Source organism: Hyposmocoma kahamanoa, unplaced genomic scaffold (genome assembly GCF_003589595.1).
Source record: "Hyposmocoma kahamanoa isolate Upper Pololo Valley unplaced genomic scaffold, ASM358959v1 92, whole genome shotgun sequence".
In the NCBI taxonomy this organism is placed as follows: Eukaryota; Metazoa; Arthropoda; class Insecta; order Lepidoptera; family Cosmopterigidae; genus Hyposmocoma; species Hyposmocoma kahamanoa.
The window spans coordinates 24,613,375-24,624,295 of NW_020654748.1; the positions used below are offsets into that span (position 1 = coordinate 24,613,375).

Genomic DNA, 10,921 nt, shown 5'->3' on the forward strand with positions numbered 1-10,921 from the left:
TTATTACAGACATATAACAATTTCATATTTTGGAGTAAGGACTGTTTCATCTCTTAACTTATTTTATAAAATTTCCTTCACAGTGAGCATCACTAACATGATTACCATATCTTATTGTTCCATAGCGTTTGAATTATTTTACGTCTATGGTTCTTATGAAAAAATCTGCCTGACATATTAGTGCATAAAGCGTCAAAACGAAAGTATCTTGCATTTCCAGTCAGAGTTTTTAAGTTGCTATGGCAACGGCGTCCAAAGACAATGTCAAACTTGATAACGGACGCGCGCGTTGTCGCGTCACCACGGCGACGGCTACTTGTTACACGCGCTGCGCTCGCCCGCCCCGTGACCGACGAATAATAAACAATCGGGATCTCGCTACGGCCTTCGTTCGTATCACGGGACACCCCGGCCGAAAGGACTTGAATTATTGAGCTTCTCGGCGTGAATGTCCCGAGACGCGAGGATAAGCGCCACTATGTTACGGTGATCGATCGGGGTTGACGTCTCCCGGTTCCATTTTCGAAGCGGCATAGCTGTCGAATGCGAGGCCGCGACAGTGACAGTGACAGCGAGACGTCGTCGATCGGAGAGGTGGGGAGGCAGATGAGCGCGGCGCTGCGTGTGCTGCTTGGTGCTGGCCGCGTGCGAGCACTGCTACTGGGCCGTGACGAAGCTGTTGCACAGCGACAAGCGCGATGAGCGTCAGCGTGCGTTCGGTGCTTGTGGAGGGCCCAGCGGCGCCGCGCGCGAGGGGACAGTTCACTTATGCTAGCACGCCGCGCGCGCTGTACAACAACATGAAGCTCAAAAGGGACCCCTCTTGGTGAGTGCATCCCGCTGTCTACTAACTTCTCCTCCTACTTATACATATGCACTTGACTGAGCTAGGTAGGTCAAGATAAATACATCGATTTAATTACGAGTTTGGGTATCACTTGCACTATGTAAATGTTCTGATAATAGTAAATACTTACAGGATGGCCCAATATCATTTCACAAATATCGTAATTATACCTGGAAACGTAACGGACGAATGTAACATTACCATAACATTGTTATCATGTTCTTATACTGCATTGCAAACTCTGCGCTGTCAGCTGTGAGCAAATACTACGGTTGGTTGTTCTTACAATAAGAAAATAATCGTCAATTGAGCCACTTGAGTGGCGTGTACGACGTGGATAGACCTTGAACCTCGGGGTGTTGTGTTCCAGCGGGCATTGCCGCGTCGCGTGCCCCCTGCGCCTTGTGCAGGCGACGCCGGTGATCGCTTATGCTGGCTACACTGCCTTAAAGCTCTGCCCTAGCCAACGCTTGAAAGATTAATCAACAAGCATTACTTTGTTTCTTAAAACATTTTTTCATGCTCAGTGGACTATAAACTTACGCAAACAACGAACTATTATATATACACTTACATACCCAGCCTGGGTTTAATTGGTGCTATTAAATGGAGGCTCGAATTCAAATACCTTATTTTTGTACAGACGGCGGCGCATCAAGCTACACATTGATAGATCTTGTTCCGTGAAACAGGAGGTGATATTTGAACAGAAGCTTGATGTGCTGTTGACTGTACATACTTACGTAATTCACTTAGGTAGGTACGCTTATCGCCAAGGCGGCGCTCGCAGACGAACTTCATAACGTATTACATATTATAGCTTCCAAGCAACACAGTATTTTTTTAAAGTGCTTAAGTCCGACGTACTACATTACATCGTCATTCCATCAAACCATACAATTTGGTGCCCGCAACTGCAATTTAAAAAATGGTGACGTTTACGAAAAATACTTGAGCACAACTTGAAACAAATCGTTGACCTGTTCATACGAGAATTGTCATGCACGGCACATACCTGGAAGCTGAATTGTCCGATTTTTATCGAATCTGCCTTAAGAAAGCTTCGTGTGTGGTTAAGGCGAATGGCAGGTGATATTACCTTAATTCAGATGGCGAAATGTTATGGTACGCGACGGTCGACGCTCCTCTTATCAAATGCGGCTGCACTGTTAAGGGAAAAAACGATGGATTAATTTTATTTTTCGCTGTAACGTATTGCCACAAGTCTTCCTTGTTAAATAAATAAATAAACAAATTTATTGAATTTTTGAACTAGTTAATTCGAAAGAACATAAATATGTGCCTAGTCCAATACTTTCAGTATTGCCAATAGGTTGAAACATATTTACTAAAGCTGCAACATTTCAGCACGACTTCGAAATCGTCGTATATTATCTACAGAACGGCAGGCTCGCCTAGCTCGCATGCATTACATGAACTACAGCTAGGCAATTATAACAACAGAAGCAATATTTTTTTGATATATAATAGACACAATCAATCAACAATATATGAAAATTACTTAGTTTTCAGTGTTTGTACATAGAACCTTCTTTCTATATATTATTCCTAATAGAAATCTTTATTTTTAATCAATCTTGCGTCAATTATGCGTCGCCGTTGGCATCGCCGGAGGACCTTCGCTTCTACTATTTCTCTTTTGACGCACTTTTCCTCCCACCGCCTACTATGTATTATATTTTATAAATTTCGGGGGAAAAGTGCGATAAAGATCGACAAGGTCGGTCGGATGACGCATACACTTATAAAGGCCCTTGAGAAACAATCACTTTTTATAGGAAATAAAACTATTTTTCCGGATTTAACCGCGTATATTTGTTTTTTCAAACAAACCCTTTGAAAAAACAAATATACCTAGGCGATTTAAATCCGGAAAAATAGTTTTATTTCCTATGTGTAACAATCGCGAAAATCAAACAACTCGATAATCAGTTTTTAGTTGTTCATATAATATATATATTGGACCGCGACACCCAATTTAATTATATTGATAAAACTTCCTAAACGTCCTTACTGGCGGCTATTTGCCTCGGTGTGCGGCAACGAAGACACCATAAGCGTGAAATGTTGCACAAGTTCAGTTCCATGGATAAGCTTAGTCAGGACCTATTTCCATCGAGCTACCTCACGCCGGCTGACCGCCACGTGCGACGGCGCGTGCGCGCTGAGTGCCGCCGCAGCGCCCGCCCCGCGCTGACCAGCGGTCGAGGCGGCCCTTCGCGCCAGTGATCGTCGGCCGCCACGCGCCAGCACGCGTCCGCAGAAGCCCTTCGCGGCGAAGAGCCATGTGAGACGCGCGATGCCGCCCGTGCAGCTGCCCGACGAGGACGAGGCCCGGCCGAGCGCGTTCACCGTCCTCGGGCGCGATGGCGGCGGGCGCCCGGCCGCCGGCGCGGGCGAGGCGCGCCGCGTGCTCGCCGTGAAGCCGCAGCGACGCGCGCCCGCGCCCCCGGAGCCCTCTTCGCCGCGCTGCATGCTGGATCCCAAATTCTCTCGCGCGCTGGACTTCCGCCTGCGGAGGCTGCAGGAGAAGGAGACGCTGCGCGCCAACCTCAGCCGGCCCACTCGTGCGCGCCAGCGCCGGGCGATGGCGGCGTCGGAGCCGGCGCTGGCGGCGCGCGCCGCGGCCGCGCCCGGGCTCGGCGGCTCGCAGCCCCGGCTGTTCGCGCCGGAGGCTACGTCGGGGGCCTCACCGTCCCCGGGCCGCCGAAGCCGCGGCCGCGTCGGCCGCGAGGCTGGCGAGTCGGACAAGCCGCGTTTCGTCACGACAGTAAAGACGGGGCAGTTCCTGCTGCCGCCCCCGGAGATCGCCTGCCTGCTGGGGCTCGAGACCCTCTACCCTCCGCAGGAACGCGAGAAGATCGTGTACTCGTACGCCAGCCGCCCGAAGGCGGTGACGTCGCACGCGAAGCGGGGGGCCGCGGCGGAGGCGCGCGCTCGCGCGGCCTCGGTGTTCGGCGGAGTGCGCGCGCTCGTGGCCGGCGTCGTGGGCGTGCGCGCCCTGCACGGGTACGTGGCGACGCGGGGCGGGAGCGCCGGCGCCACCGGTTCGCTCATTTCAACTTCGAAGACGATTTCAATGTCCGCTTCGATAGCAGGCTACTCCGATTATTCGATTCGATGATTGCTTCTCCATTCGTTGGTAGTTCCTCTTTTCTACAATTGACAATAGAGTTCAATTGTGAGGGCCGGCTGCGGGCAGCCCTGCTCGGCATGGCGGCGCCCCTCGCGCCCTCGCTCCACTTTCGACCGCTGCCGCTCGAGGTCAACTACACTAATTTCCGCCCATTTATTTTCCAGTCCTCTTTATACAACAGCTATAAAAATTATACTAAAACACATGTTATATATACGTATTTTTCGTACCTGTTTGTTTTCCGCAAAGTTACAAATACAATCATTAACGACGAACATTTTAAGCTTTAAGTTATATTATACTTGTAAACAATGAAGGCTAGATGCCGGTAGCGACGTGTGCAGGATAGTGATGGCGACATGATGTTGTTGCAGCGGCGGCGTGGCGTACTCGAACGTGATGCACGACAAGCGCGTCGTGCGCGGCTCTACCTTCGCCGCGCACCCGCTCGCGCAGGTCAGTCAGCACCACATGTACATAAATAAATAATTACACCAGCTTTCCATATCAGCTAGGCAGATACAACTGATCTCCACTCATAACAAATCAAATCTTCTAAAATCTTAGCAAATTTGCATCGCTTCGCTCTAATACACCTTACACGCACCGACGATGCCTAAATACCGACGTAGATACTTGGAAATGCCCATGGATGTAGAAGATCCCATGAAAAACATTAAAATAAAAAACACGGGTTCCGTGACACTTTACCATAACAGGTATAGTGAGGTCTCGTGTAAAGTCAAGTGTGGCGTACTTTTCTTTTTACCCTTGGTACCTACTCCTTTCAACAAACTGATAACAATTACTATCTTCATTCATAAACAATATTTCGTGACTTATTATTCGCACGGCATAAGAATACACGACACAACTTATATTATTCGATACTATGATAAATCAATCATTATCACTTACAGTCCAATGCAAATCCAAATTAGGACAATTTTTATATTTTATACAATTATTTTATTATTTTTCATTCTTGTCTTTCTCACACCCGGAAAATGAACGATGCAATACCGTTCATTGTGTCAAATACCATTTTACCTGTTTTTTTATCTCAATCAACCATCGCGCAGTGCACTCATTTTCCGCCTGTCAGATGTATCATTATTAGTTGTAAATCAAAACTAACAAATCTTCTTAACAATTATCATTATAAAAATTTAAGAACACGCTACAGATACAGAGGATTGAAAAGTACCCTTAGTGGCTGGCAGGAGATGAAATAGAAGGATGCGAAGGCAAGAGACATTTAGTACTATAACTGTGGAAGCAGATACTGAAATAAAAAGCAGAATGGCAATATGTTAAATACAAAAGCTGATAAATTGTAGGTTTGTCAGTTGTTAGTCACGGGCTAATTAATGATTTGTGGAAGTGATGTTTGAAAACTTACTTTTGTATTCAGTAATCATCCCGGACAGGACGTGTAAAGACCATGAAAGAAAAGTTTCAGGAACAACTTGGTACTTTTATTATCTATAAGGACATCTGTGTTATGATTTGTGATTTAATGCATTTGTAGGATAAATTAGTGCAGGTTATGAATAAGTGAAAGTAATTAAAGTTTTGGCAGATAAATTGGTTTATAAATATTGGTACGTTAAAACGAGTGACATAACATATTAATGAAAAACATTAAAGAACAAATATATAATAAATAAATGTTTATTTGTTTTTCACTAGACTTGAGCATTTTATAATTTACCAACAATCTACGGACCTGGTTCCGAAATAAATCATTACACTATTATTATTATAACAGTTCAATGACGAGTTGCAAAAAACAACGAAAATAAAATAGCTATTAAAGAGTGACGATGGTGGAGACGAGTACGACACCTCGAAATTGCAAATAGCTGTAGCTAGTGCTAGAGCTGAAATGCAAGACAATTTATAGAAATCGCAGGACAGTCCCAAAGGTTAGAAACAAGCTCTATAAAATAATATTATGAAATAATAGAAAATTGGAAAGTATACTTGGCAACGTTTTTATTATGAACAAACGTTTGAAGAGTTAGGAAATGTGCCTGTGCATATAGGTTTGGTGAACAGTGAGTATGCCAGAAGTCAAAGTCAAATAATCATTTATTCCATAGGTAAAATTTCCACCCTTGACGTCATTTTTTTAAGCTATTGCTCGTTCACTACGCTAACCTCCCTGAGAAGAACGAGCAAGGAACTCTAGGGATTGCTCTTTTCAAATGAAATTAAATGCTATGGAGCACACTTTGAATCAAAATTGTGTAGAATCAAGACTCATGTTGTCTTTCCATACTTCTTTATCTAACACATACTCTTCTATTTTTTAATATAACTTTTAAATTAAAATACTTTTAATGTAAGTTTTAAACTTAGGAAATGATAATTTTAATATATTCTCCGGAATCTTATTGTAAAAACGTACACAGCTCCCCATAAAATAATCGTTTACCTTCATTGACTTAGAAATAAATGGACGTCGGGTCCGCGCTAAAAAGTGTCCGAACTTATAGGGCGTTAAAATCGTGTACAGAGCGTCATTCACGCTTTAGTCTTCGTTTGTTCGACTGACAGCGAAGCAAGCAAAATTAGACAGTACTGTGATGACATTACAATTTAAATTCAACATTTTCATATTCCTTTACATGTCACTACGTTTAAATAGGTTGGCTTGGGACATTTTTTTCGTGGTTTTTGTATTAGACCCGTAGTCCATTTATTTGTAAGTCAATGTTTACCTTAGCTAAACGAAATCGTGGTATCATGAGTTTGGACTTAGTTCTAAGGTTAATATTATTGAAGTCTTTCTTAATAAAATAATGTATATTTCTACAGGCATACAAAATATTTGAGTAAATGTACTGTGATGCCACAGTCATTATACCAGTCTCCTTTTCTCTGAGAAAAACCCGAGAACCTAAACGGTACACAGAACGAATCGCTGGTTTTTGTAACACGAACGTGGTTTGTATGTCTGCCGCTGGAAGTGACTAAAGTAAACGAGTCTAGCAGTAGCAACATCGGTAAGCTCACGTATTTTACGGACTGCGTATGCAACAGAGCTTAATCTGAAAAAGAGAGGTTGTGAGAACTATAAAAAACTGAAATCTGTGAGTTCTTCATTGAAACATTGTAGGAAAGGGCGATCGAAGGGGGAAAACAACTACAATTATTACTCAATAATTGTCGTAATTACTGATTATTGAGCAATAATTGTCGTTGTTTTTTGTTGTAGTTGTTTTTAAATAGTAGGTGCTAGTAAATTGTCATAACCTTTGTCAACGATCGCACCTTCCTACATTGTTTCAATATGGTTTCAATTAAGAACTACAACTCTCAGCGGAGAGACTGGACTGACAGACCGTTGCGCTTCGCCTAACTATCGGATACTAATAAGAGTTTTGGTGTGTCCAGAAAGAAAATGGTGGGCCTGGGAAGTATGTGGAGCCAATTTGTGCTATACTCATAACATCACCTATAACATTGCGTCAGATCAACAATCGAAAAGATCGATGGGGCTGCAGGCTTTCATAAAGTGTCAATTTAAGCCTCTTCTTGATGATACTGAACGACTTGACCTCAGAAATACTGAAACAAGAGCACTCCTTCAGTAAGCACATGCTATTTTCTAACGACATTACCCTTTGCGATGAAAATGGACTGGAGGCTATACTAGTGAAATAGCAACAGTAACTGGAGAATGTTGATTAGGAAATGAGCACGTCAAACGTGTACTCCACACGTTTTACCATGTGTTTCGAACACTCCAGTTTCGTGCTAATATACTTGATGACATAACGTTACTAGCCAGCTCCGACGTTACTAACACCTCATCTCATTCTTATTGAACAACGTGCAGAATAGATGAAATGAGGACAGTTCACGGGAACTCACTCTTAAACTGAAGAAGAAAGAATACATAGCTCGAGCCGTTGCCTTGCCTAGAACTACAACGGTACGTATTAGCCCATTAAGGAAAAAGAAGAAAGAAGAATACATGCAACTGATTGATGATTTATTGCAGTAGTAGAGCTCCTTGTGAAAGAGTTCACCCGGCCATGAAAGTACCACCACCACATTACCTATTTCGCGTTCCGGTTTTGAAGAGCAAGGGCGCTGTTGAAATTACAGGCTCTTGAGTATGTGTGTATGTGGAAGTTATGGGTGAAGTGTGGAACCAAAGTAAGAATTATAAGACATAAGAACAAATTCTTATAAGGTCAGTGACCGTCTTATATTATGAAAAACGCACATTGTAAATTAATTTGGATAATTTGCAATATAAAATATTAAGCTAGTTATTGATTGTCTTTTATAAAAAAAAAACACCTTAAACTTAAACCACAAAATGCGGTTAAACAAAAAACTTCTTTATATGTGTGCATACCTGTCCCAAGCAGCACACCCTATCTAAATACGAGTATATACTATAAGATATCTAATAGAATTTAATTCGATTGAATATTTTAAGAGTTCAAATTCCCTCAAAATATCGCGAAGAAGGTTTCTAGATAATTTAAAGTAAAAGTGGGCACAACTTTATTCGTAGATCACAAGAGTGCTTTGAGAAACTAATAGATTTCAAGTTTAATGGCTAAAATATAAACTATCAAAATGGCAACAAGGCGAAATTAGATATAATATTTCTGACTTTTTCGCGCAATGTTTAATCGGTTAGAAAGCGCAAATTGACGTGCGACTTTAAATACATTGTGAAAAGTGATGTAAAACCTGCCATAAAGTAATGCGCTCGCTAAATTTTAAATATTTATGTATAAAATATAAACTTAATAAAAATACAGTTATCGATTTTCGGTTTTAAATATTATAAATAAAGAAAGCTTAAATATACAAAATAACTCACAAAACAAACCATTTCCAAGAAGTTCTAGGTTTCTTCAAGCTAATTTCAAGTTAGATTTACTTTTTAAAAAGAAAAGAAATTTTCCTCGGCTACTTCATAGTCATTCTTTAAAGATAAAAATGGCGATAAGAATTTAAAGCTTTTTAAATTGGCTTGTTAAATTCCCTATCATGTAAATATAAGGAATATTTTAATGACATATCTAACTTACGTTGGAAGAAATAAAATTTTCATTACAAAATTGGAGTTATTTCTTCACGCCAACCACATTTCACACAATGATTTCACTGTATTCTATTGATAGACGGCACAATACACATACACAACATTGAAGTACAGTAGTTTACGCGCTCATTTCAATTGTTTTTATCATTTCACAACACAGAATTACTTCACAATGTTTATTTATTTGTCAACAAATAAATGGCCATGACCGGCCCGAGCGCGAATTACGACTATCGTATCCAGCGTTGCCAATTTGTGAGGAATTCCCCAAATTGTGGGGAGTTTCAACTAGACTGGGGATTTTGTGGGGGTTGGCGCTATGTGAGGAAAATGTGGGGATTCTAACATTTTATCATTTTGTTTAATCTATCAATTGCTGATGCATCGATAGTTTGATCGTTACTGTTAGAAACACTGTGATGGACTATATTGATGTGTTTTTCAACATCGCACCTCCCTCGTATTATTAACAAGCAGCTTAAATAGAATTATTTAGAGTACTTGGTTCTAAATTGTAAAATTACCAGTCGGTGCGTGTTGAGTTCGCGATTCTTTCTCCCGCTTAGGCCGGTCCCCGGTATGAAGTAAAACGAAATCAGCTATTGATAAACAAAGCCGAGCAGTTGGTACTTCCACACCACAACTTACCACTCGTCAACTTTAAATATTAAATATAGGTCGAATCTCATTGATTATTTCTAAAGTTAACATAGTGTCACCAAATGCACAACAAATAATCAACTTACTTAATTTTGTAAGGCAAAGAAAAATGATTTTTTGTTCAGACTGATTATAGATTAATGTTGAATCTAATTAATATTATAATTAATATAACTGCCTCCGTGGCCGAACGGTTATCATACCGGACTGCCATGCAGAGGTCCCAGGTTCGATTATAGTAGTAGTTTCTCTCGTGAGTTTGGGTGTAATTTGTGGTTGTCTACGTGTGTGTTCATAGCACCCGCGACACAGTGTTTCCCTAGTGCGGGGCTATGTTGAGTGTGTACGTTATTATTATTATTATTGTATTTATTTTAAACTGTCGCCTCTACCAAGGCCTAAAAGATTAATTTTATTATTATTATTATTATTTTCGTATTTATTTTAAACACTATTATTATTATTATTATTATTATTATTATTATTATTATTATTATTATTAAAATAAATAAACGATTTAAGGTCATCCAATTTTATAATTAGTTTTACTTTTTACATTCTGTTTACATTCACGGCAAACGTAATAGATTATTACATTTTGAGTTCTTAATTCTTTATTATATTTTTAAGCGATGTGTTTCTAATAAATAATGAAAATTCGAGATGTGGGGAATTTATGGGGAATATGAACTTTGCTCTTCCCAAATTTGAGGATTTTAACCGTGATTTTTGGGGATTTTGCACAATTGGCATTGACAACGATGATTGTATCGAATGATGTTACTTAGAGTCGTATTCTAGAATTCTACTCAATGCTCAAGTCAGGATTTGAGTATGATTTAAAGCACTAGAAATCATACTCAAGTCATTGTCATTAGGGTCATATTTCCAGTGCTTGACTCAAGTCCTCAAGCACTCAAGTCTTGACTTGAGCATTGAGTAGAGTTCTGGAATACGGCCCTTAATATCCAAGGTTCACCACCTCCACTAGATCTTTAATTATTCTTTACTTTATCCATTTTGCATGAACTCTTACAACGTCCAATAGAGTAAAAACCCTATTTGTAGTATTTTTTTAAATAAAATCTACTGATGACGCCATTGACTTACAATTATATGGACGTCGGGTCCGCGCTAAAAAGTGTCCGCACTTGTAAGGCGCTAAAATCGTATACAGAGC

The 10,921-nt window shown here is 40.8% G+C and overlaps 1 protein-coding gene across 1 annotated transcript in view; it reads left to right on the top strand.

Moving 5' to 3' along the window:
• The first annotated feature begins 342 nt into the window (after positions 1-342).
• LOC113236479 (radial spoke head protein 3 homolog) overlaps positions 343-10,921 on the top strand; it is a 27,700-nt gene continuing 17,121 nt past the window's right edge. The window contains exons 1-2 of the mRNA XM_026472567.1: positions 343-826; positions 4,379-4,460. Of these exons, the coding sequence (XP_026328352.1) occupies positions 699-826; positions 4,379-4,460 (210 nt within the window). The 5' untranslated portion in view covers positions 343-698. The remainder of the gene's footprint in view (positions 827-4,378; positions 4,461-10,921) is intronic.